Source organism: Mugil cephalus, chromosome 17 (assembly GCF_022458985.1).
Source record: "Mugil cephalus isolate CIBA_MC_2020 chromosome 17, CIBA_Mcephalus_1.1, whole genome shotgun sequence".
Lineage (NCBI taxonomy): Eukaryota > Metazoa > Chordata > Actinopteri > Mugiliformes > Mugilidae > Mugil > Mugil cephalus.
Window position 1 is genome coordinate 9,872,903 of NC_061786.1, and position 27,605 is coordinate 9,900,507.

At 43.8% G+C, this 27,605-nt stretch overlaps 1 protein-coding gene and 1 long non-coding RNA gene across 2 annotated transcripts in view; one reads left to right on the forward strand and one right to left on the reverse strand.

The window, feature by feature from the left end:
• Positions 1-12,250, reverse strand: part of LOC125023483 (latent-transforming growth factor beta-binding protein 2-like) — an 81,355-nt gene extending 69,105 nt beyond the window's left edge. Inside the window, exons 1-2 of the mRNA XM_047610780.1 lie at positions 11,689-12,250; positions 9,003-9,076 (exon numbers count right to left, since the gene is read on the reverse strand). Coding sequence (XP_047466736.1) covers positions 9,003-9,076; positions 11,689-12,119 — 505 coding nt within the window. The 5' untranslated portion in view covers positions 12,120-12,250. The remainder of the gene's footprint in view (positions 1-9,002; positions 9,077-11,688) is intronic.
• On the forward strand, positions 12,200-25,776 carry LOC125023484. The gene is made up of 3 exons (XR_007114620.1): positions 12,200-12,354; positions 14,202-14,337; positions 25,264-25,776. It is a non-coding gene; the product is annotated as an uncharacterized LOC125023484 (long non-coding RNA).
• Positions 25,777-27,605: the final 1,829 nt, after the last annotated feature.

The window sequence follows — 27,605 nt, forward strand, 5'->3', positions numbered from 1 at the left end:
ATACATCATCTAGCTAAAGCATGGGCTGGCCGGGTGCCACCGTCTTGTCCAGAGTCTGTTTAACCTCAAGTTTGGGGATGAAGCGGTGGATCACACACTGTAGGCCACAGGTTCCAGTTAATATGCTGGAGGGGGAGAGCTTGGTAATGTGTGAAACTGCATTCCTCAAATAAACTATCCGAACTGAAATGAGAGGGCAAGAGAGTAACCCATTCACGGCTGGCTTGCGCTGAGGTATCCCCGATCGTGCGATCTGTTTTTCAGCTGTGAGGCACGGAGCTGACACCAGACAAACATGCAATGCGCTGACAACAAAACGGACAGGTCAGTGACTCCGGCTCTGACATATGAACCTCACAAAGCTCCCAAGAACCACTTCATACAGCGTCACTGCCCATCCTGTGTTGTCTCCGGGCTACCCGCCTCTGGGCTGTTGAGCCCATTGTCACGGTAATTGCTGTCGTGCAGATTTCTCTTGCACATCATTAAAACTAATTGCCTCGCATTCCATCCATTTCACAAATATGCGCAGCAATTATTACTTTGCGAGAGTAATAATAAAATGAGAATCCATCGGAAATAAAAGGGGAGAAATGGCAAACATTCCTGGCATTGCCACTTCAGCCTTAATTATGGCCGAGACAGACTGGCCAATTTTTTCGGAGATTGTGTCCACATCCAGTCATCTGAAAAGAGGACACTGTTGGGCTGTTGTTGGAAGCTTTGAGCATTCCACACAAACACGCTGAGCCAGACGGGTTGGTAATAAACACATTATTATTGTAGAAACCGCATTTTCTTCGGGTTTGGCTAAAATATTTACAGCGTAACAATATTTGAGAACAATCCTCTCAAACTTGAGCCACATGAAGATTTGCATTGGGGCGAGGAAGTCTTGACTGGCCATGTTTAAGGAAATACCTTACATATCCGCTATTCACTTGGTGGTTAAACAAGCACTTTTCTATAATGTAATTTATACTACTTCTATTCTCAAAGGTCTCACTAATTCTCTATCTACATGAAAGCAATCTCTGGGAATTTGCAGAGTTAAGTATAGCTCATAATTTTTCTCGTGAGTTACCCGTTATGGTACGTTTAGGTTTGCATGTGAGCGTAAGTAAGACTGCCATTCTTGTCCCCCTTCCACCGGACTCTCATTTCCAACTTAGCACTCATTTCCAGTCCATTACAATCCACTCGAGATTTGCCTTCCCCTCTCTCCCTGACTGAAAGTAACACAACCCATCAAATCTTTACAGTCCTCTCATTCAGCGAGGGGCAATTTGAAACCCAGATCTGACATAATTCAAGCACGCTGAGAAATCTCCTCGCTTTACGCTGGTCAACACTGCTGCCAGAGGTAACCTGACATTTCTGAAAGTAATATTGATAATGAAAGCATAATCTTGGGAAGTACCCTCTACGGATTGAGAGAATTACGCACCATTATGGGATTTAGGGGCTGGGAGCTGCTCCGGAGATTAGAATTTAGTAGAGTATGACAAAAGGTTTGACTGAGGGTCCTTTGAAACGCTGAAAGTTGAGAGACGGGAAGTTGGAAATGAGAATAAAAGCTTGAAATATCATTAAAAATTAGGCAACTTAAGCTTTGGCAATGGATCTACGCGGAGCTTGCGCCAGAGCCCACGCGAGTGGCCGTTGAAAGCATTGATACTTGTGCGCCGGTGCGTCGGTATCATTCTGTAGCTACGCCAAAAAACGCTAGTCTCTGGCTAATCAGCTGAGTTGAGTTTCTCTGTGGTCTTCAAATCAATGGACCCTGGAACATAGTGGCTGCTTTAACTGAAATCTCTGCAACACAGAGGGGAGAAAAGACTTTTGAGTAGACGATGTGCAGGAAGCAGGCAGTCAGTATTCTGTGGTTACATTTCTGTGCAGGCCACAGTACAAGGTACAGAGCTATGCCATACCAACAGCAGAGGTTTGGCTGAAACAAAAATCCAGCTTTATTTTGGCTATTGAAGTTTAACGTAGGTTAACTGTGAATTGCTGAAACTTGCATAACGCCGTACTGGGCATGACTACATAGGCTGGTAAACCCCGTGCGATGACAGCAGGAGCCTCTCTTCAGGAGTCACCACAGAACCTGACAGACCTCATGAAAGAGTTCAAGTGTTCAAGATTGTGCAATGCGGAGCGGATAGACGAAGTTAAAAACGTACCTCTCATCCGGACTCACTCCCCACTGAAGAAGTAAGAATTGGTCTATTGAGCAGTTAATGCAATTGCCTCTCGGTGCTTATCATTTCAAGTGAGTGTTAATCTCCTTGCAACATGTGATTTCCACATGGTTGCCAGTCTAAGTGTTATCGTTTTCAGACTTGCTAAATGCCAACTTGGCTGTCTACAGCCAAACTGCTATTACTGTAACTCTGCAGGCTTTCATTAAAAGTTCAAGAATAAACTTCCCCATTTTTCTAATCAAAACCAGAAGGAAGGGAGCCTGATACCGCTTGACTGATCCTTTATTTTCCCTTTGTGGTAAATCTTACAAGGGTAATATTTCACCAAATTAAGGTGCCTCCGTCAGAGATGCACATTTTCCAATCAAAGTGTGGGTTTTACAGTAGTTAAAGCTTTTATTCTCCAAACCCACCTAAGCTTAGTGGGGGGATTTTGTTAACCTACATCTGACCCATGACGATGTGTACATTACTTTTAGCCATGCTGCATTGTGCCTCCACCACACCCCTCGTACTCCCACATACAGCCTCTAATGGGCCACATGCTGGGGCGCTCCGTGGAGGATATCTGGATCTGGGGGAGTGCGCCGACAACTTGTAAAGCTGACTCTGTGAGACGTGGTGTTCACCAAAAACCCACAAACCCCATCCTCCTGAGGGATCACATCCCAACAACTTCCATATGGTCTTTAAGCAGGAGGGTGCTATGATATACGGTCGGCTGCAGACTACCCTAACAACACTGTGGCCTCAGTGAGCGTGTGTGTGTGTGTGTGTGTGTGTGTGTGTGTGTGTGCGTGTGTGCGTGACCGAAGGCGAAGGGGTGCTTGTTTTTAATGTTGCTCTTTGTCAATCAAGCTCGGGCTTGTTTCATTGGCTCATTGCAGAGAGATCAGCTTCAGAACATTGACTTTCCTCCTCGTAGTATGACGCAATGAACAAATAAAAGAAAGGGTTACCGAGTGTTAATGAAGAATACTTTCAAGCCTTGCGTGACTAAATGCACACCACCTCTCTCTTCATTATTCCCATCAACAGCTAATGAAGAAAGCGCAAATAAACGAAACTCTGCAAGAAGTTTTCGAGCTCCACACGCTGAGCAGCATCTTATTTTCACCTCACTTTTGTCTATGGTAGCAATTAGAAAAACATGTGGCGCAGGAGGCCAAAACAGAACACAATTGCAACCTACAAACAGACGCGCCAGCTGGAGTGGAGAAAGCAGCACTCCTGGTTTGGGGAGACAAACCGAGAGAGCGAGCTGTCCAGCGTCTGTGTTAATGACGGGGTTTGGGACGACGGGGTGTGTATTGATTACAGGAACTGTCTAATGGGCTATAACTCTCTGCAGGGCTGCCAAAGGAGTGTCATGCCCCCAAACTGTAAACTGCAGCACCCCTACAAATCCACACACGACAAATAAAGCTAAGGAGGGCTCTGTGTCTGTCTGTCTGAGCAGCAGTAATTTTAACCCCAGACCAGTGACATCGCCAGGAACACGAGCATCTTAAAAACCATCTCCTGTTCTTGTAAAACAGAGAACGCTACATTGTCGGCTTGGGTCTCGCCGCTGTCTTTTTTTCTTTTTTTTTTCTTTCGCTAGTTTGGCTTTTGCAGCCTGAATGTCTCATCACTGCGAACATACTGTATGATTTCATTAGTGAGATAATACTCCTGATCCTCGTAAAAATTTCTCTAAGCTGTGAGCTAAACTCTGCACCCTCTTACGGGACGTTGTAGATTAAAAAACTGCCCGTTTTCCACAGGATATTGACTCATCATATCACTTTAGTAACTGCTGGAAAAGTAATGCATCTACTCAGCAGCAAGGTCCTGGTGACTCAGTGGGCCGCAGTGCATGCTGCGTCATGTGCTTGACCCTGGCTCATGACCTCCGGCCGCGTATCGTAAAATATCCTATGAAGCACGTGTGTGCTGTGACAAACTTGCAAGAGCGCACTGCTGCACAATAAATATTGTAAATGGTAGATAGGCCAGTTTCCTCAACTTCATTGTGGGTCTTTGTCTCAGTGCAGAGGTCAAAAGACCCGGTGCAGTACATTTAAACATTGTATTGTGTGTCAGGGTCTGTGCCACTGAGGCGGCTTGTATCTATTAGGTGAAGATGGGGGAACCTACATTTTTGGGTAGTGCTTTGGAGGTCAGAAAACGTTCACACATGCATGTCCTTGATACTGCACCAGCTGCTCCCCACATGTTATAGCAGAAGCATTAAAGGCATTTCGCGTGTAAGATTAGGTTTAAATTTAAAGCACTGTCAAAAAAAAAAAACATCATCACTACTTTTACCATGTATGTTTTGTAATGAATTAATTTAGACCACATTGATTTTAGTGGAAATTTATTTCTTTTTTTTTTGAGTGGAGTAATCAGATTTTGCAATGTTTTGTTGAAAGATTGACTATTAAATGCTCAGTTGAGTTGATGGCGAAGTTTGTTTTTTGTTTCAAAAGAAAGGGAAATTTACCATGTGATGGAAAAAAATAAAGCGGGAGAGAGACAGGGACTTTTGTGCACGAGTAGTTATTTCAGAGCTGGGATGGGGTTCGGAGTAGCACAGCAGGCCAAAGAAAGCTGGAAGGCAATCAAAAAGAAACCCCTCTCTACCGCGTTTCAGTCTGTCAATCACCAACCGCTTAAGAGACTGAAAACAACTTTATTCCTCCGAGTGAGTGATGCACCTTTCATCTGCACTCTCCAAAAGACAACAGGTTTAAATCAAGAGCCATCTGTGTGGTTTTTTTGGGGGGGTCGCGCTCTCGCTGTTGGCTGTTGCAGCACGTTGCCATATGTACTGCGTGCTTTCGCCAAAATATTTTGATGTATAGTGTGATGAAGTTAATTCTGCGGCAGAATCTAGAAGCTTGCACCCTAGAGAGCACTTTGAGCTCAGGTAAATGAAAGCCAGTTCCCGCCTGTGCTGCAGGGAGCCCTTACCCAGTGGTTCCTGGTCTTAATGTTATATTAATCCATTCATTCATTCTGTGTGTGGTAAGAACATGCTACACAACACAACAGCCACGCAGCATAGTCTGACTCATTTAAGCCAAACTCAAGCCAGGATTCTTAGGAAGCTCTTGAATTAATTGTTGATCTTTCCATTGGTGCCAACTCATTTTCAAACTAGTGAAAATAATGGCTGGAGGAGCTACAGTTTCCGTATGTGTATGTTTCACTGTGGCAAAATGTGGCACCTAGCTTTGGCTTAGTAGATCAACAGGTTGCCATGTTTGGTTTTCAATACAAAAATGCAGAAAACTGCATTCTCAAGAATGTAAATAGTGTACACTATACCAGCCATCGCTCATGTGTTAAGTTTTTGAACTATATTTCAAATTAATTTTGGACTATACCCCTGTGCCGTCCCATTTTGTTAAGTTTGTTTCTCTCAGGAAAATCCTGTAACCTGCATCACTCACAGACTATAATAACAATAACTGTAATACATACAACCCAACCCAAACAACTTCCACACCTCCACCACCACTTCTGTACAAGTGCAACAAATTGGAAATGGATCATTTGGATTAATATTGTTTTTAGGCTCAATTGTCCCATGAATTATCACTGTCATCTGATGTACATATACACAATGTGTATTTTAAGCTGCATTTAAAATTTCTCAGTGAACTATGTAGAGTATTGCAAAATCATAATATCGAAATAATGTATCGTAACGTGACTCATGTATCATGAAGTCTTTGCCAATACCCACCCCTACTATGGAGGTTATCCATCTGTCGCCACAACCTGGAAACCACCTGATTTGAGTGGCATTATTGCAGCTGCCTTGTACCCAGGCAGGTAGGCCAGAAGAATGCTGAATTAATTAGCTATCTAACTTGGGTGTTGCCAATGTGCAGTTGGCAAAAAATTATACAGGAAGAGACATCAAAAATAAGACAAGCTTGGTCAAACAAGCAGGTAGCAACAATACCTTTTTACGGCAACCAGGCCTCACTGAAAGGTGAAATAATATGAGTGAGACTTCTGAAGCTAGACAAAGAGGAGAAGACATATCTTTTAAGCCTATGCTCTGGGAAAAGTGGATTTAAAGATTCTTACTGTGTTTCTCCCTACAGGAAATGTAGTAAACCAAAACTTTAAAACAGTAATTCTACACCAATATACAAGACATATAATTGAGGGTTACTGTATTTGTCCTAAAACATGCCAGCAATCCAAACTTCCATTCTAATACCACAGCTAAGTTACTTACTATTTTGTATACAGCAGCCATTCCAAACGCGAGCCAATGGGAGCGATTTGTACTAAACCAACAAGCTGCTTTCTCTTTCTGGCAATTACTGTTTAGGCAGCTGTACAACATTCCCATGGCTTACCATTACTGGCGTCTTTAATGAATGATGTGCTGTTGAGCTGCTGGTTAAAGACTCTTTTAAATTGATGGAAACTATTAGAAAACGTTACCTAGAGATTTGACTGCGAACATCTGCACAAATGTACAAATATTTCATTGGGTTTTGTGTCAAGAAGGTGTCGACAGTAATGCACTCTTATCTTATAACTAAAGCAGGACTCCTGCTGAGCTAGTACTGGGCGAGGCATCAATATGGGCTCCCCCGGGCCTTCGTCTAAGCAGCAATACTTTCGATGAGCAGATGTGAATCCCAACACGGTGGGGGATAAGTAGTGCAGACCCAGAAGCAGGATGCTAGATTAATCTCGAGAGAACCTACGATGGTTTGCTTGTAAGTAAACAAATGCAGTCAAGTTTATACCTGACCTCACTTTACCAGCCAACTCAAACACACGCACACACACACCTTTGGTTCACAACCATCATTCATAGGTAAAACTATGGTCCTAAAGTTTTATCTCTAAATAATGTGATTTGGCCAGAAGACAAAAAAAACATGCAGGGGAAATGCAATACTCTTCTTAATGAATCAAAGCTTTCTATTTCACAACACTGGCTATTTTCGTCACATGGATGTGTCTGCTATCCATCCATACCAAAGCTGAAAACAGAGACAGTCTGCACCAAACCTGCCAAGACGTGGGCAGGGATTTAGAGAGTCTTTAATGAAAGAGATGACAATCTCTAACCAGACCCGCAGAGATTTGGGCGTAGACCTTTGCATGAACATATTTCTAAAGACATGTAGGCGCGATCCCTGGACAGCTAGTAGTCCAATTCCTGTCATATATTTGCTCTGAGCTCAACAAGAAGGCATTGTTAGGAAGTTAGGATTCTAGACACCCAGTTCAGCCTCTCCGGGGAAAGCCTGCAGCTGACATATTTAATATTAACCATTACTTCATCTAGACTTTCCAAGACACAGCTCAGCCACGTTGTGTTTTTACTTTTTCTCCCAGTCGACAGGTTTGTTACGTCTCTTTCCCCCCACTGTGAACATGTTTTCTCATGCTGCCATCTCCTAATAAAGCAGCCTTGGTCTCTGGTGAGGACGGAATAAAGATAGCCTGAGCCTGTTTCCCTCCACGGAGGTCTTCAACGTGGGGGCTTCTAGTCCTAGCTCCAGTCTGGGGCCTTTGTGTTGGCACTTTGCCGGCCGTGGGGCTTCACTCAGCTGATGATAGCATGGCCTCCAGTCAGACCTGGGTGAGAGCCAACACTGTAAGAGGGTCCAGATGGTTGGACAGACCCCTAGCCTGCTCAGAAGCACTGCGTTGTTTAACATAGGCGTGTTAAACTGAACCTGTTACCTTCTGGCAGATTTAAAGTATTTACTCTTTTAATTTGGCCAACTGCAGTTCCACGTTAGATGTAATTGACACCCTTTAGTCTGTCTTTATCTGGGTATTGACAAAAAAAACAAGGAAGGAGGCTTTGCATGGAGGCAGGAGATCTAATAAGAAGATTGCCGGGGCCAACCAGGTTGTTGTGTAATTGACTGTCTGAAATTTGTGAACTGCGTGTGTGTGTAGGGGGAGATAATTAGCAGAGGAGAAAACAGTAAACAAGACCAAAAAAGTATAGCTAGCTACTAGATAGGTGCCTGTTGCAGTGTGGGTTTTACTTGGCCTATAAAATTTAAAGATAGATGTCCAACCTGTTATTTCAGCCTGCAGCAAACAATGGTGATCGTAAACGTGAAATTGAAACATCACATGCAAGTACTCAATCTGGTCTTAGTTGGAACCATTTCCATTTTAACAAAGTTAAATCTGAAAAGCTGGAATTTTGCCTTATGATGTTATGATGAAAATGAACTATTTAAGCGCCTGCCTCTGTCAGTATTGGGTTTAAAGACAAGGCTGATTATTCACTCACAGCCGGTGTCTTCCATTCCACTTTTAATTGTCTGGCAGTCGGGATATCCAATACTGCTGTGGTCAAATAAAAGAAGAAGCAGTTCCCTCCATAATTGAGGGCTGGTGTCAAAAAGAGAGCCAAGTGCTAAGTGCTGGTAATTTCCACGCGAGGAGCTTACATGAAAAGAAAAGGCCAACTCTGCATGATGAACATGGCCGTGGGGGCAATAACACTCTAGGAAAACTTTCACGAGGCAATTCTACTTGACAGGATAGTCATTAGTAGTCATTTACTATGTTATTTTTCAGGCCGTGTGCGTAAGACTGTAAAGCCTCCCTGTCTGCAAAATTTACTCGTGGAGGAAGGTCTAATATACATGATGCATGTCAGTGTGTTTGTGTGCAGATTCCAGACTTCCCTAACATGTACGACTTCGGTTGTCAAACAATAAAACTTCTTAGAACTTCTTAGAATAGAATCTTCGTGCAAGTGATGCTAATTTAAAGTCCACATACAATGTTGAGGAAACTTACGTTTTATGCAGCGATTGGTTCCTGGTGCAAGCGCCCACCCAGAGCAGCACTGCTGTCCTCCGCAGACATTAGGCCTAAGCAAAGAAGAACATTTATTAAAAAATAAATAAATGAGAACGTTTTTTCAACCAGGCTGCTTTTTTTTTTATTGTCTGTAGAGCAGGAATATGAATGTGGAGGGCCTCAAACCAGACGGATCTTATTGAAAATGTTGTTATGGTTTCATATCATTTTGATATGGCTGGCCTATCGAAATGAAACGCCTTTGAGATTACGCTGTAATTGTGTTTCATTTGACAGAAATTTCAAGTCACGAAATTCTATCTGAACCTGGACCCACAGGTCCCCCTGTTCTGTTACATGACATCCCCAAATGAAAACAAATAGAGTTATCTGATCCTTAAAGGGATTATGAGAGACACGTGGGACATGGAAAAATAGCCGGCATCTTCCATAAATCACTGAGCAAATGAGGGATGACAACGTTTAAACAGTTATAACTGGATTCTTTGCGCTCTTTAATCCGCAGGCCAATTTTTGCACCGAGATAGATGAAAAGGCACCAGACCGCAAAAGCAACTCGGGGGCAACAGTCAACGCTCTGGCACGGGTCTGTGCCCCATCATCCTTTCACAAGATATTACAGTAAGTGGATGTCTGAGTCATGGTGATTTGAGAAGATAACAGGGATTGACTCGTTGACCTCAGTTGGATTGCGCCCATTAGATGCTGTGAATGTGAACTGAGGCGTCGCAGGGATAACATACAGTCATTTGGGCCCTCTGGCAAGCTCGGCTTTTGTCATAAATCAAACACATCAGGCCAGGCCCGTGCCAAAGGCATCAGTCATCACGTTCAAATTCCATCAAGAGATTTATATATGTAATGGAAACCTTTACACAGCATAATTAGTATCATGCCCGGGGGTTAAAATATATGCAGATAACACCTTGTTCTCACCTTGTTCTATCTTTATTTAGACATGAGGAGGTGGAGTATTATTTCACCACCGAGCTATCTGGTTCAATCAAGTACCTGACAGGTGCACTGAAAACAGAAGGGGAGTCACACTGAGTCAATGCGAGCGAGAAGAAAAAGGTAAGTGAACCCAGCGCTGCCATAGCTGGGGGCTTACAGTAAATGACTGAGCTGAGTGGGAATTCCAAGAGGAAATGTGTCATGCAAACACTTTCCCTAACAAGCAGCAGATGATTCATCTGAAGCTAATGAATCAGTGCGTTAAACTCAGCATGCAGAATACTATAAGGTAATGATCCCGCAGATTTATGTAACACCACCTTTATGCTTGTTTAAAACTCAAAGAACCCCATTCATTCAACGCTGCAATGCCTTTTTGGCAAACGTCAAGCAAGGCGTTCGCCCCGCACTGCAATAAAGCATGTTGGATCTAATACTAAAGGCTGCTATTTTCTTTGCGAGCTGCTTTAAATAGACAGCACCTCAGTTCAAGTATGCATCACTGCAACTGTTTGAGTGACAGTATATGTCCAGAAGTGTTGTTTTTAACATGTTAGGCATCAGGGCCAGTTGATGGGACATTATTATGACACATTTATATCTCAAATAAAATTCCATGAGAGATGCTTGGCTTGGATATTTCAGGATCTTGCACCGCAAAGGCATCATTGCTTGCAAGAGTCAGAGTCGGCGAGGAGGAAGATTTAGGACATGAGCTGAAATGTATCAGTGCTACTCCTCTTGGTTTTTATCCAGGTTTAGCCTTAATGCATGCAAAAGTACACATTATGCAAAGCAGAAACTGGCAATATAAATAATCGGTTTTCAAAGCAGACGCTGTTATGACACACAAAAGAGATGATTATTTACATTTCGCCGTCTGCAACCCAAAGGTGAGCCATTTAAATCTCCCTCTGATTATTATGTAAACACTCATCCATCCGGTGCATGTGTATCAAGCTTTGTCCCTATGGAACAAACAGGGCTGGATGCAAGAAGCTTCATTTAACAAAAAGAAAGGAGCTCTGATATGGAAACAGCCCATCGTGGCGTTTGCAGTTCAAAAAAAAGGGGAAGTTTTGGAGCACTGACAGAGGGCTATTGGAGAAACAGGTGTTTTTGATCACAAATTTGCAAATGTTCGCCAGCCAATGCTCTGTTCAAACCACCACAATGCATGGCCAAAGGCGACAGCATAATTCCGCGCTCGCACACTGAAGTAGTCCGCGCTAATTTAAATATGCTGTAATATGCAGTGATGGGAGGAAACGGTGATAATGCAGTGTTGCATGAATGTCGAAGCAGTTCAAATACAGTTCATCCATTCATATTCATTGCAAGCTTCTGCTGTCAGAAAAGTAATCAGCAGAGTGTTTAACCATAGCTGGTATTCCATGTCCTGCCATGACCCCGGTGACAAAACACGTATATTGTTGACACTTCTATTAAGCTGGATTAAAGTTTTCACCTTTGGATGCCAATAGAATGCAGTAGAATACAGAGTACGCTGTATTCGCAGTTATATAATGGAAAGGTTTTGCTTAAGTGCGTCAAAATCACTTTACAGTAAAGCACATGGACTCATACAGTAAAATAGGTCACACAGACTCACCCAGAGTACAGCTGGGATCTCGACTGATTTAGTTATGACGACGCAAAGTAAAACATTTTATTGCAGACCCGTGGAGCACTTAGCTGTCACTCTTACCCAACGAGGCGTCTTGTGCCTGTAGAACCGGGCTTGCTGCTCTGCCTGCGGTTCACTCTGGTTCTCTGCTGCTGGCTCACCGTCTGCCTGGCGGTGCGCTGCGCACCATCCCGCGGCTCAGATGCGAGTTCTTCCCGGGAGGCGCCAGCAGTTGACGTCCCCCTGGGCTTCCGGACCAGAGTCCTACCAGACTGGCCGGACCCAGGAGACGTTTCACCGGACGCTCTCGAGGATGCACCGCCGCCCCGAGGTCCCCCTGGCCAGTGACCTTGACTGATCCCCGGGGAATGCGGCTGGTCCCAGACCGCCCGGTCAGCCCCTGCACCCTCTTGCCTCCCACCTGTCGCGTCCCTGTGACTGTCACCAACTCGCATGAGCGCGACAGCCAAAACAATTAAAACAGCGACTCCTGCACGGTCCATTTTGACCATTCAAAGTTTTGAAACTACCGCGTAAAAGGGGGCAGATCGCTTTCACAAATGTATCAAGCGCCACTAAATTATGATCAATTAAAAAAAAAAAAAAAAAAAAAAAAAAAAAAAGAAAGAAAGAAAGAAAAAGAAAAAAAGAAAGAAAGAAAAAACGCGACCAGACGACACGAGTTCAGCAAGATGGCATCCTCTCCCAAGAATGAAAGAAGCCCGGATACCTCTTCATAATGCCCAGGTAAGACTTAAACAGAATGTCTTCAGGTTATCAAATCAGCACTTAACTTCAGTCCAAAATTTAGTAACTATCAGCCCCTCTTTTTCTCCTTCCAGCGCTGGTAAAATAAGAATAAAAAAAATCCTATTTTAAACAAACATTATTCCATCTGCTTTAGTTTAAGTTAAACAAGAAAAGAGGCGCAAAGAGAGCAGCGCGTTGGCTCCAGGGCTGCTGAAGCTGTACTCCAAGTGAGAGAGTTTGAATCGTGCTCCCATGAATATCACCACCTCCTTGGATCTGAAGTCACTGGGAATTTTTGTAGGGATTGCATGCGCTTTGCAAGAAGGAACTCCCCCTTGTCGACTGTGTTGTTGCTTCCAGTCGCAGCACCGCTCGGTCCATGTGCCCACACGCACTTTCTCTGCCAAGTTACATGATGTTGCCGTTTTCCTTTTTCTTTTCTGCGACCCTTTTGAACGCGATTGTTGGAAATACCGCGAGCAGCTGCATTAATCATTACCTTCAATTTATATTTGAACTGACAGGCTACAATATCATAAAATTAAGATACGACTTCCAGATGTTTTTCTTTATGGCTGTACGGATCTGATTATTTCTGTTTAGGTTGACTCTTTAAAGGTGATTTACATTAATTAGGTGCATGCAGTTCACTTTATTGTGTGTCAGGGCACATTTGGAAGTTCATTTACAGTAGGGGAATGTACAAACTTTAGGCAAGATGTGTAAAATGTGTTTGCTTACCATCTGTAGGCTCACACACATATTTTGATCTCCAAAAAAAAAAAAAAAAAAGAAAGCTCAAACTGAAACTTTGGAAGGCTGGTCAAGTTATGTAACAGAGCCCATTCATCTCCCCCTCTTATCCATGCTGCATCATCACTTTCCTTCTGACTGTCTGGAAACAACACATTTCTCTTCTCCCATAAGATGTTAAACAACCCAAAGAGAGCTGGCTACGCTCCCCTCATTCAACCCACAAAGATGTGCGCCTGTCTCTCTCATGAGTGGTCCCCGAGCACCATTACCACTCACACAACTGCCACTGCTGATCCACTTTCCCACCATCACATGCACAAACCTCTGGAAAGTGACCTTTTAGCAGGAAAAAAAAAAAAAAAAAAAAAGATTTTCTTAAAAGGAAGGATACTGTGTGGGCACCCAGTACTCTTGCTCTACTCTGCTCTCTGCAAGAGTCTGCACCACAGCTGATTACAGCTCATCTTCCAGCCCATGAGAAATCTAATTAGAAGAGGACGATGCATTTGTCTTATGACTGTCCCACAGTATTCCCCCACCCTCAGACTGGCTGTCTGTCTGGCTGGCTGGCTGACGTCGATGCCGCCTCTGAAACCGATCACAGCCAGCTGACCCCAGCGTCCTTCAGGGTGACCAGGGCATGCACAGACAGATCTCCTCAGTGACCTGTGGGTGAGCAGCTGGCTGCAGCTCATGTGTTGCTCTACTGTAGCCCCAGTCAGTGTCCGGATCTGTGTGTTTCCGTAGCTGTGCTGAAGCAGGGTTCCAAACCTTTTTGGCAGGTCCACCCTACAGCTTTGTCAAACTCAAATACCTCTTCATGCTCCAATTATGATCATTTGAATTGAGTACTCACAAGATGTTATTTGACACTGTTAATTATATAAAAGTGGAATCTGTTTTCACTTGCAAAATGATGGATTGGCAACACCAACACAATTTAATAACCTTGGGGAGACTTTTGTCACAACGGTTGTACTTTATGAACATGTTTTAGGGTGTATGTCATTATTGTATTGTGTATTGTCAATTTACAGGATGAAGTGTGTGGTATATCCTATGTGAACCCTTTGTGACATCATCCATAGGATTCCTAGGATGAGGACTTTTGAAGCTCAGTGTGAGATGCCCTGGCCGTCGCCATTTTGGCATTGCCTCATTCTGCCTAACCACTGGCTGATTCGAAAATGGATAAAGAAGTAGAGCCTGAGTGGAGCTGAAGTGGTGAGTAATGCCTATGTGAAAAACTCGCAACCTGACACAACACCGACCTGTCACACAAAGCGTCCACACCTTTAATCATGCATAACTTTAAACCTCGACGTAATTTAAACAAATTTCAAAACTGGAGAAATTAGCTATTAACATCCAAAGCCTTTTTTTTCTGTATCGGGCAGTTTATTTTCATGTAGATAGGGACTGACTTGTTTTTAGACCCAGTCTCAAGTGGACATTGACGTTCCAACTGGAATCTGCTGTGTCATCGATTCACATTCTTCTGACAGGTGTTTCTGTGTCACTGAGAGTTTAAATACAATGTAATGCAATTCATTTCAACACCAACACGTCAATGTGCAATGTTTCACAGCTCATTTCTCCGACATCTTTAGCATAGGCTAACTGCTAGCTTTTTCATTTGTGTGTTTTATCCATAACATTTGTCAGTTACTTTTAGATTCATTAGTTTTAGCAGCTACTTCAAATACACATCCAGTTCCTAGTTAGAGTGTAACTAGCTAATAGTTAGCTAGCTAGAGTGTAATTGTAGTTTCTCCTTTCCCTATCTGTGTCACTAATTATATTAGCTTTATGCTAGCCTAACTGTTCCAATCTTTCAGCAAACTATTTTAGCGTTTATCCATTTAGCTCTTTTTACCAGTTAGCAGATTCTTTTAGCTAACACATGGTAGCTATGACTTTTTTTCCTGTATTTCTCCTTCTGTAAAAATCCCTCTGTTCACGTTCTGATTCATTTTCACACAAAACATTCAGTGTCCAGAGCATTTGAGGCAGCATAATACATGGCTATTTCTTCAAATCAACTTGTAATTTCCATATTCTGTTAAGTAGTTGCACGACTACAATCCTGCCAGTTGCAGAAGTAACCCCTGTGGAACATGTACTGTACTCCAATCATTAAAGGTCTGTGGTGCGACTAACAGTGTTATGAAAATGGGCTTTAACGTGGCCCCAATTTGATACAATTTGCAGCATCTGGAGGAACTCTAGGATAAATACCAGGAGGATGTCTCTGGCTATGACCGACGCTTCTACACAAAGAGTCCTTTGAAAGCTCTGGCATGACAACCAAGCCACTCCTATCATCTTTCAAACGTGGAGCAGAAATATAACGGCATTACACTGCACAGTTTCTTACAAAACACAGAGTCGTAATAACAATAACCACATCCCAAGTCTTGTAATTGTACTGACGCAAACAACGTAAGGTGGATTTAATATGTCTCCAGACTATTTAGTGCTTTTAATTGCTCAATTTTCTGGATGGTTTTCATCGTGTGGTGTGAGGCAATTGTTTTGCGAAAGCTAATCCACTGGGAAGAACCTCTACATGTTTAGGTGTCTACATGAATGTCACAATTACAGCCATTTAGCAGAGCCTCGACACTGCCGGGCGACCAAAGGGTCAGAGTTCAAGTGTACCCATTAGAAAGCCAAACAGTATCATTATACCAGAGTGTAGGGCTCTCATTATAAGCAAGTACACACAGAGTATACTTAGCCTCGCGTCCAGAATTTAAAGTGATCCATGTGAATCGGTCTCTGTGATGACTTTCAATGGAGCGCACCAACAAGGAACGTCAATCTTCTCGTCAGCTACCTTTTGCTTTTTGTGTCAATGTCCTCAGCTCTCCTTTCTTTTTGCCCTGGAGCTAACATAATACCGACATTGTTCAGCCTGGGCAGGAGCGAGGACCTGGGGGAAAACATGGAAAAGGGGTGGGAGGGTAGGGAGGGGGGTGTGAGTGTTGTTTGGTGGAGAAACACTTTGTAAAATCAGAAATGATGTGCTTTATAAATATTTTTTTTCTTCTTCATTGAACATGACGGGTTTAGCTTGAAAGAAATATTACAGAGAACTTCCGTCGTGCTTCGTAACAGAGTAGGTAGTGTACATAAACCAGGCATTCACGCAACGAGAAGAAACGGCTGAAGATAGAGCAGGATAAAAGTAATGTGCTAAGACCAGGAACTACAGGGTCTTTCCCAACTTGTATGAATGAAGCGCTGTCAGCTAGGAAATACAAGTAGGTCACATGGGTGTTATTTAAGACAACAGCTCCTACTTGGCCTTTCATGTTAATCATACTTTGGGTATTGTGAGTGCAGCCTTGAGAAAAAAAACGTGTGTGTGCGCTTCCAAGCCATACTGTACATGCGAGCCTCGCACGGCATAGTTATACACTGACGGAGACAAATGCAAAATCTTTCACCGCCATCTACACTTTCAAGTAGTGGAGCAGTCCAGAAACATGTTAACAGACTCTAGCACCACAGGCAAAGTTTCTGATGCATGTCACAGTGCTGGCAATACGTCCGCCCTGCATTACTTCACGGCGGACTGATCGACTCACTCATTTATGGGTGTGAGCTGTTAAGTTAACAAAGACGTTTAGCTGCCTGAGATGATGAAAACTGTAGCAAAGATTAGATTAAGTACTTCCCTTTCACAAATTATCCTTTTGCCCCCTTTCCAAAGCTCCGCTAGAAGACAAACGCATTTGGCTTTGATGCAGAAATCATTAAGTATTATGCGTTACAGCACACTCTGTGATATGGCTAGAGTCCTAGATGCAGAACTGCATATACTAAACAATGGGCAGGAGCCATAAAGCCCCATGAGACTTCCTCTGAATATACATCCAATATTTCAGTGGAATCTGATTCTAGAGATCATTTGGGAAAAAAAAAAAAAAAAAAAAAAAAAGTGTATAGAAATGCTCATGCTCTTTTCCTTATTTGGGGCATAAATATATATTAAGAAAAGGAGGATATGACTTAGTAATATTAGGCTTGATTACTTGACAAAATAATCTCTGCTATTCGAAATATGACCTAGAATCTGATCACCACTGTCGATTTCTCCTGAATTCTCACAGCTGGGACGACATCCAAAGACCTACATCAGACAGAGGAATATTCCATGCTGATTTATCTGAATTTACAGCCCAATTCGTCACATTAAAACCAATTTATTGATGGCAGCCCTGGTAGGCTGTTGAAATACGCCCCGGCTAATGATTTTGACTTCTTGGTCAGTTGTTGGATTCGCTGCTCAGTTCAAAATGTTCCACTTTAGCCTTGAGTTTCGTGGTGTAGTCCTTCCGTCTCTTGAAAGTTTGATTTAAAAGTGTCTCAGATGAACAATACCCGGAATGATGTCACACTGCTGCATGATAAATGCCTCTGGAGCTCATTCAAAGGGTGGATCGCGCTGGCAGCCAATTAGGTCAAATAGGAACTTGCTATAACTTTCCAGAAAACATACATTTCCCAAAGAAGTGGGGCCCTATAAGTCATTAGCCAGATGTAGAATAACACACACAGATGCACATGAAATCAATCGCAGTGTAAATCTATACTGGCAGTGATGTCTAAATAAGAGTGGGAAGGAATGCCCTCCATGTGATGCATTCTTGCAAATTTGCAGCATTTAGTTCACAAAAATGAAAGCGGAGGGAGGAGTTAATGAGTGCGATAGATCATACTGGCTTTTCAAGCGGAGCTTTCTTCCTCCTTTCTTCCATCCCCTCCCCTTCAATTTTCCTGGCCCCTCACCCCGGATTCAGTGCGCATATCCAGTTTCTGGAGCTCTCCTCCTTCTGGTCCTCCTGTTTGTGACCTGGACACAGGGCCCGCCGCCATTCGCCCCGAAAGGGGTGATAGAGGGCCGTGCGCCTCACCGCTTCAGTCACCCGTCCCGCGTTGCTTCACGGTGTCGCCACCAAACGACCGTGGAAAATCAAGGTCAAGCATTTTCCACATTAGCAGCTTTACCAGGAGGGCAGAAATGGATATCCGCTGCAATTACCCTTCATCCTCCCCGCCCAGTGCACATGACTGCTCCGCACACATGTCTCCCGAAAGTGCCAGCCGATGTTACTCTTCAACACACTTTCATGGCAGAATGATGCAGAGGAGATGCTGTATGAGGTGTTTTAGAAACCGGGCCAAAGGTGAGGCAGGCACCTCTGAGGTCATGCCTACTGTCTGGCACTAAACGTTCAGATAATTAACAGTCTGAATCCAGGACGTGCTATTTTCAATACATTTACCAAAGCTTATTTGCTGTCTATATATAAAACTCATTTTTATTTTTTCAGCACTAACACACCTCTTTCGTTAGCTACTTTTTGCTTCATTAGTGTAAGCCAGAATCTGAACCTTTAAAAGTATTTTTTTTATGAAGCATTAAATTATTGCCCCTGCTCATTTTGTAATCATTATAAACAAGCAGCCTATCAAAGATGTGTGGTAAAAAGAAAATCTTAGTTTGCTTCAGTCACAGCCAGCTGTTACTCACCCATGTGGAATTTCAAAAGCCTTCTGTTTTTCTACCAAATTATTTTATGGCTGTGCTACACTGAAAAACAGTTTTTTTTTTAGGTTTTTTTATTCCTCCTCCACATAAGCTCACGCCACCCACTCACCCACCCACGCACCACAAAGCAATGATTCCCCAAATCTCCGGTTGTTTTGGTATTAGACTGCAGCCTGTTGAGTAATGCAGGTTAAGCTCTGTTTGCCTTTGCTGCTGGGAATGGATGAGGCATAGAGCCCATTTGGTGGTTGACTCGCTGGTGACACGTGCTTTCCAGCCTCCAAACATGACAGCACATCACTACGGTATGGTGCCACACTTTGGGCTAATTGCTGGATTTTCGAGCGGCGTTCCCCTTTCCCCATATGCAACACTCATGTTGGATGACTGCTCATCTTGCTGCCTCGGGCCTCATGCTCGGTTAGCTGTGAGCCGAGAATCATGTGCTCTCTTCAGCAACGGCTAGGAGACTGAGACATCTTCTTTGCTGCCCCCAATTAACAGTGAAGCTCGAGTGCCAGAAAGTTATGATGCGATTTAACCCCCCGCATGAGGTCAATTTGACCTGAATAGCTTCCTATTAAGCATGATAAATTTGTTATGTTTCAATCCATTAAACCTTTTCCCTATAGTCCATTTAGTCAGAACAAACCTTTGGCCCGCCGTAACCTACGTTCTGTTCATCACGAGCGAGCTTTGAGGAAAAAAAAGAACAAAAAAAAACAGATGACACGACAATTAAGTGAAATGACTTCAAAGCGCTTTCGGCCACAGGCTTCCGCTAATTATCAGTCATCAGTGTTGGGTGGGGAACCCTCCAGCGTGGGGGTCAATAGGGTAACACCAACAGCAGCGTATAACAAAGACTAAACTTCAGCCCGGCCGGTGCGGCGGCCATCAATGAAACCTTGTTATGACCATGGGATTCAAGGGACGGGGCTGAGGGGAAGAATAGCTGTGTGAGGTTGAGGGAGGAAGCCTCTCTGACTACGGTGACCTGTCTACAAGACCCCCCCAGGCAGACAGAGAGCGAGGCCTCCGACAGATGTCTGAGAAAACTGCCCCATTCATCATGGCACTCTTGTGGAATCTCTTTGAACCGCTTTTTTTTTTTTTTTTTTTTTTTAATTTTGCGTCGTACTCGTCTTTAAGAGAGGCAGAGGGGTTCAGTGTAATTGAACAGAGAGTCATGGATAGGCATACATCTTTCCTAAGTAGGCCTCAGTTGGATGGATGTCTCCAGTTGCTGCCCCACTCATAAATAACACCCCTGAGGGAGATTTTGTGCCTGTCGCGGTATTGTGAAACACTGTCTACAATTCCACACACCACACTCATCTTGGAGTGTGAAGTCATGGCATGGTTGCAGGGTCTCAAACAACCCCTGCTGCAGCAGCAGAGGTTCAGTCACCAACGGCAGGGACGACAAAAACGACAAAACTGCATGCAGAAACAGTCCCTGGACCAATAAAGCCGCCCCCACCCCCACATCAACCCCCAGAGTTAACTTCCGCAAAAGCGCAACACGCAGGAGCAAGCAGAAAATTGATTGTGCGGACTGTCTTTTGTTAACATTCCAGTTCACTGTGATGTAAAAAGTATTCATATGACTCCAACCCCGGCCCTGCCGGTACAGCTGAGTTTTATACCGAGCGCTCCATGGGGAGCAGGAAGAGAGGCCCCGTGCACCCAGAGCCCCGTCTCCTGAGCGGCACTAAGCACTCAGCAGGCTTCAAGGGCGAATGTTCATTAGGGAGCCAAGTTTTAATAAGCCTGCAGACAGACATGCTGCTAAACAGCCCCAAGTGCCAGAGGAGGTGAGTTTACTTATCCTGCTGATCCTCATGACTTCGTATGACATCATGAGCAACGTATCTAAGTACATGACCCAACAGAGACATACTGTACATCAGTTTCCTTCAGGCCAGGAAGTAAAGTATTTGTGAAAGTGGAGTTAGTGAATAAATCGAGATGGAGGGTTAAGTAATGTTCACTTGCGAAAGTGAAAGTTGATTGAGCATGTGTAATACATTCTTCGAATTCACACCAGCTCGCTGAAACTGCTCTGGGTGAGGCCTAAATGCCTTGCCCAAGGGCACCCAAGAGAGTCACAGGTGTTCAGTCACATACCCTAAATTGTTCTCAGCATGTCAAGTTGGAAATAGCCTCCATCAGGCTCCATTTGTGTCATTGTCTGTGGCATAATGTCTAAATCATGTCTAAATCATAGGTCTTCAAAAGCGGGGGGGGGGGGGGTTGCTGGAGCCTATCCTGCCCATTGGGTGAGAGGCGGGGCACCCTGGATGGGTCGCCAGCCTATCGCAGGGCTAACACAGACAAACAAACATTCACATGCACACTTACACCTAGGGTCAATTTGTCAATTTAGAGTCACCAGATTTAGAGTCATCAGCGTAACGTGCATGTCTTTGGAGGTGGGAGAAAACCGGGGTACCTGCAGAAAACCCACGCTGCCAATTGACCAAACTTGTTTTATGAAATATTCCATAAAGAAGTCCAGGTATTGGACTGATCCCTGCTAGCTGTTTCCTAATGCTAAGTTAAGCTAATAGGCTACAAGCGCTGGCACCTCTCAGACATTCTGAACCAAATCAAACATGCGGCCCACGGACCAAAGCCAGCTCACCAAATGGTCCATTCTGACCCGTGGGGTGAATTTGCAAAGTGTGAAAATTGTACAAAGGACATTAACTGTAATTTTTTTTTTTTAATTGGCACTTATTCCTAATTTGTCAACTAATAGTTGCAGACATAACACAACTGAGACCCAGAACTAAATGATGATGATGGTGTGTTGATAAAATGTTTTGTAAAAGGATAGTTGATTAAACGCTATGTATCATTGAACTGAAACAAAGGGAAAAATCAGAGTTGTCGTTATTTATAGGTCATTATGTTATTATGTAAATGGTCCAGCCCACTTGAGATTGAACTGTGCTGTGTGTGGCCCCTGAGCTAAAGTGAGTTTGACACCAATGTTGTAAACTATTATTTTCTTGTAAGCATCTGGTAGCTTTAGCAAGTAGCGGGATAACAAATGCAATATTTGCAGCACTATGTAGTACCCCATGAAAGTACTTGTAACATAAATTTACCTCACACCAATCTGGAACTGGATCATATCCATCAGCGTAATACATGTACATGTCACTTTTTATTCAAATGAATGGCGCTCGGCAGTCCCAATATAAAAACAGGGCCTCCACTGAGGGTGCGTTGGTTTTATTTCCCAAGACAAATGTGGAGATGCACAACGCAAGTAATATACAAGGCAATGAAATATGAACGCACACAAGCATATATCAAGGTTGTAGTTCATTACTGTCATTGTGAAGTGGCTGTGTGATAACGCGTTCGGGGTTGTTTCTGCAGTCTCAAAGCGAGTACCAAGCCTTCCCTCTCTGTCTGGATTATCTTGGCACGGCTCACACCGCTGTTTATCTAAGGAAGAGGTAAATTACTAAAATTAATAAAAAAACAAGGTGACAGCTGAGTGGAAAAATACACGATGACAGCCACGACAATTATCAAGAGCTGTTAACAAAACGATAAAGTCATAGAACTGTCCTTCAGCGGTTTCTACTTAGCTGGAGATAAGATAACGGCGGGGGAATCAGTCACGTTGCTCGTATATTAAGACCCTCATGTTTTAAGTCTGTTCTGCGTGGGATGTTTGGATAAATGTGAGGGCAACATGTAATCTTGCACATTTTGTTCTGCAGCAGGTTTTGTGTTTGGAAGTTGTGTAAGGCGGCGGGGGATTTCACAATGGTCGAAAATGAGAATGCAATGGAAGGATTTAGCCGATACTCACAAACAGTCCCTGTTTGTTGTTTTGTAGATCGTTTCGGACTCATTTAAGCCTCCCTCTGAAAATAAATAGATTCTGTGGTGTTACACCAAAGCATCAAATCCAGACGCAGTGCGTGATATCACCCACGAACAGCATGGCTGATATCGGAGGCTGTGATGCAAGAATTGATATTAACCCTCCTACTGTTTCCCACCACCTTCATGTTTTCTTATCTCAACGGTTAATAGTATGTAAGCTCGCTCATCGCTGGCTGTGATTGCTTGCAGACGCCCGGCCATCTGTCCACCATTTAGCATGAAGAATGATTCTATGTTTGCAGCGAGGAGTCAGATCTACTTATTAGATCACTGCGTCATCTCTTATGATGATTGATAGTGTTGTGAAGGGTCACTTTTTATTGGTGAATTGATCAAAAAGTGTACTCAGTGTGCGCCTGAGGCCAAGCCACATCTGGGGACAACCTGGGGGCTGTTAATCACCAAGCTAAACAGAAAATAGCTCAATCTCCTCATTACAAACACCAGGAAACTTATTTGGTTGTATAACGACCTTTATTATGTCATTTGCGTTCTTAGCAAAAGACAGAAAATGGAAGGCTTTCATATTTATGCGGTAATAAATACAGGGTGTCTGTGACTTGTGACTGAAAAGTGTTACACACTATATTTACTTGGAAGTTTATTTCCATGCTAAGCCTCCTTGGAGAAGTCTTTCTGGGCAAATTCTTTCTTGATGTAATGTTTACTTTGCCACAGAGAACTTGCTGTTGCATTCTCTAATGACTGCAACGAGATCTGAGATCAATTCAGTGGATGGAAAATATCTCAGCCGCAGCCCGCGGACAATGTTGGATATCTGACGAAATTTGTGCGTCCTTGCGGAGCAGTTGGCCCGCTGCACGAGCGGCTTTGAAACGACGACGGCGGTTTGGAACGGGCTTCTTCGAACGTTGGGAGATTCCATCAGGTCCGTGAAATATATCGACTAATAGGCAGGGGTGATGCTGGGAAAGAAACAAAGGCTGAGGGGAAGTGTAACATCTTAACGGCCGGCCTGACTGAGGACGATGACAGCTTAATGGCAACCGACGCAACGGACTTAAAGTATTCATCTGTGTTTTCAGATGGTTTCACAGCCTGGATAGTGTCACTGGTGGCTCCTCTTCAGCTCGGTCCAAGCGAAGCAAACAAATCACAAGCGTGTCAGCATCCCTCTCCTGTGTCAGTCAGGCTAGAGCAAGAATATGTATTTTCTTTGACTGACCTCATGCAGGCATTTCACAATCACAGCAACAAAGCCTCTTTTTTTCCACTTTGGAAAACTTGTTTCTTTTCTTTTCAGAATCAGTTGCATTTTCTTCTGCCCATTCGTCCATTTGACTTTGATGTTTTCGGCTGAAGAAATGTAAAGCATAAATGCATGCCTTGTTTCGTCAGCGCCGCATGACTCTCATCTTTGAGTTAAAAATATCCTCGAATGCTCAGAGGAATTCCTGTAAACAAATCCGTGAAACGGTCATGTGTCCGGATAATAAAGTTGAACAGGCTTCTCGTGGATACTCTCCGTATAGCATGGGTGGTGACCCTCGGTGGGTGGTGGGTGAGTTTCCTCTATGGAGCCTCGCTTTGACCGGTGGCTGTTAACAGAAAAATACACGGGCAGCTCCTTGGATGGCTCACACCCAGAGCAAAGCAAACACTTTCTCTCGTGTCCTCACTTGTTTCTGTCCAGCCCAGAGCATCCTGGCATGGTATCCTCATCATCCCACTTGGGTGCAGACACCCTCAAACAGGAAGAGGCTTCTGGCGTGATACACTACGCTATGGCAGAAGGCAGAAAAGTAGCACCAATAAATTCCATCACATTCTTTTTGGGCTGACTTGCATGTGTAACATGATCAAGAAAATTGTGTGAAAGTAAAAGCTAAAACTAAGGACTTTATTGAAGATGTTTTACTCATCCAAGAAGCTCCTTCTTTTAAATGACTGGTGGGGAGTTGTAGTTTTATTGGGAACAGCAGTGGGTAGTGCCGACCTAAACTCACATGACTAGAATCATAACCACATACTTATTTGTATACCAAGGAATTAATTTTGATCCTTTTTCCTTTCCCTAATGACTCCTACTCTAAATTATCCATTAATGGACAGAGATTCCGGTCCCAAGGTGTGAATCACCTCAAGTCCACACACTGCGTCCAACCTTTACATGCAGCAGCGGCTGTCAAGTGGAGTCATGTGAATCCACTATTCATGAGAACATAACTAGAATGAAATCAGGCTGAAAGCACGCAGTCTCTTTTCCAGAGGGTTCAGACGGCAGCCTGCCATTATCTGAACCGAGAGCTGGGCACGTTTGGGAAGCAGCAGCTGATAGGATGCAGTCAATCTTTCTGTCAGTCCGAACAGAGCCTCACCCTGTTCCCTTCTCTAAACCAGGGTGGTCCCCGCTGCGCCAGCCACCTCCGTTCAGAGCCTCTTGGCAGAGATCACCTGAGCGGTCGGGAACATGCTTCCCCTCCATCAGCACCTTCCAGCAGGTGTGCTTGTACCTCTCTCTAGTTTCATCCGCATCTCTAAATCACTTCCCCCCGGGGTAAATGCGGCAGTGTATAGCGTGCCAGCCAATACTCACACACACTAGCATCTCTGAGTCAAGTCAAAATATAAAAAAAATTTAAAAAAAATATCCTAATTTGGTTGGTTTTTAACATCCTGTCTTTTATGTTCCTGTGAAGCGGTTTTTCTCTCAACAGATTCGCCCTCGCGGTGGAGAGGTGAAGGTGATAAGAGGATCAGGACTGTAAACACATTGTAAGCTGGACGGCACTGGGTTGTACATTAAAAAGAAGAAGAAAAAAAAAAGATGCTACATGTGCTTCCCAGATGTGGCTACCATTGTTGTAGTTGCACAACTGTGGTCAGTGAAATCCGTTTAAAAGCACATCCTCTAACCGGAGAAAGTATAAATGAAGGAACGAATTCCCCTCTGAGCTGTGAAACTCTGTGATGACTTTAACCTCAAACGATGAATAAAAGCTGTAGACCTTCCGCATTGTGGTCGCACGGTCCAAACCACAGACCGACGTGACAGTTCAATCCAAAGTGCCGAGCCTTAGGTAATGTGGTGGGATGTGGGATACTCCAGGTACAGCTACTCAGTGAGGACCTTTCAGAAACATCGGGCTTGTTAAGAAACTCATGCTGTTTTAAATTTAATAAATCATTCTGATCTATTGTTACAAATTAAAAATCTCAAAAAATCACAAGGCTCTGAGTCATTGGATTTGTTTGGCATCTGTTCTTCAGAGTTCAAGTCTCTGTGAAGTATGCTTAATAACAATTCACAAATTAGCCAAGTGTGCGGTAATACAGGACCCTGACCGTGCTTGGTCAAATATGGCTGCTCTTTTGTGCTTGTGCGAGAGGCATTGCAGTGCTCAGGATCAAAGCGGTACCCCGGAGCTCTTCGCTGACTCGCAGTGGCTTCGGTTGGAAAGAAGGCCAGTGGCTTTTTCATACTTCAAACTGCAAAACTGCTAAACTTCGGGATGGATCACGGGTACTTTGATGCTGACCTAGTGACCCTAAACCAGAGATAGCCAAGTAATTTAACACAGGGAAAAGTTTCTGTAAACAGCCCTGTTCTTCTCCATGGTTCAGGAATTACAATTACACATAAGCATGTGGCATTAACGAAACAATGGAAGAGTATGGAGTAATGCTAGCAGCCTGCTGTACTTGAAGTAAATGTTTAGCCTAGCAACATTAAGATTTACACTGATTAGGCAAAACATTATGACCACCTGTCTAATATGGCATAGATGAGTCGTGACTCACCAGAGAATAGACATGGTCCTTGTGGATCAAGCTTGTTCCAGTGCATCCCACAGATACTTGATCAGTTTGGGATCTAGTGAATTTCGAGGCCATGTCAACACCTTGTGCTTTTTGTGTGTGGGTGCCTGTGTCAGGCTGCATCCTGCTGGGGATGGCTGCTGCCATCAAGGAGTGTCATTGCTATTGGGTGGTTGGTCTGGTCTAGGTGGGTGCTACATGTCTAAGCAACATCCACACAAATGCCAGGTGCAAAAGCTTCCCAGCGGAATATTGTGTTGTTTTTTTAACATTTACCAATAGTGGTCATAATGTTATGCGTGATTAGTGTTAGTTACAGTGAGTTAAAGCGGTGCGGGTGGTAGTACAAGAAAAGTCCCACGGCAATCAGCGTCCTGAATCAATCCAACAGCTGTCAGGACATCTCGCTACAAAACAACTACAAAACTTGTTGTTGTTGTAATGAGAGAAAAAATGAGGGGATTACCAAAGTCAGAGAGATTCATCTTCTGTGGAAGATGAACATCTGTACGGAATTTCATGGCAGTCCAGTGAGTAGTTGCCGAGATGTTTCAGTTTGCATCAAAACGGTCGACTGACAGATTTGACTAGAGGCATGCTGTTAGCGTGGCTAATAACATTTCCTCTGCACCGACTCTTGCTACACTTCAGACATCGGGGTGAACCCTGCTTCGCAGCCCATTCATACACGCTACGGTGACAGCCGTACTGACAACAAGGGCTGAGCAGCATTTGTCAAATGCTCCGGACAATCTACATTACGGGCCCCCGTCTTTACAGAGGAAATATAAGGACTGAAATGTTTCCCAACACACCAAATATAATACCGTTCCACATCCCAGCAGGAGAACTAACCCCATGAATCAATAGCCTCTCTCCAACATCATATATAACATAGACAGTCATCAGCCGGGGGACACTTAATTTTTTTTCTGCGAGCTGTATTTCAAGACCGCTTGCGGCTGTAAGCTTCTGCTTGTCTCTGACCTCAGCTGTGTGCACGGACATTTATATCATTTTATAAGCAAAACACGTGTTGGCGGGTTTCTCCCTGATAGAGGATTGTATTTAAATGAGACCGTTTCATGTAGCCGCTCACAGACTTGCAGCAACCCGCCCTAGGTGTTGAGAGCCAAGTCTCAGCACTTAAATCTCTGAGAATTGATAGGAGCAACAGAGAATCTGTGAAATATCAAGAGATCGAGGGGGGAATAAAAATCTCTTTAATCAGCAGCAGTAT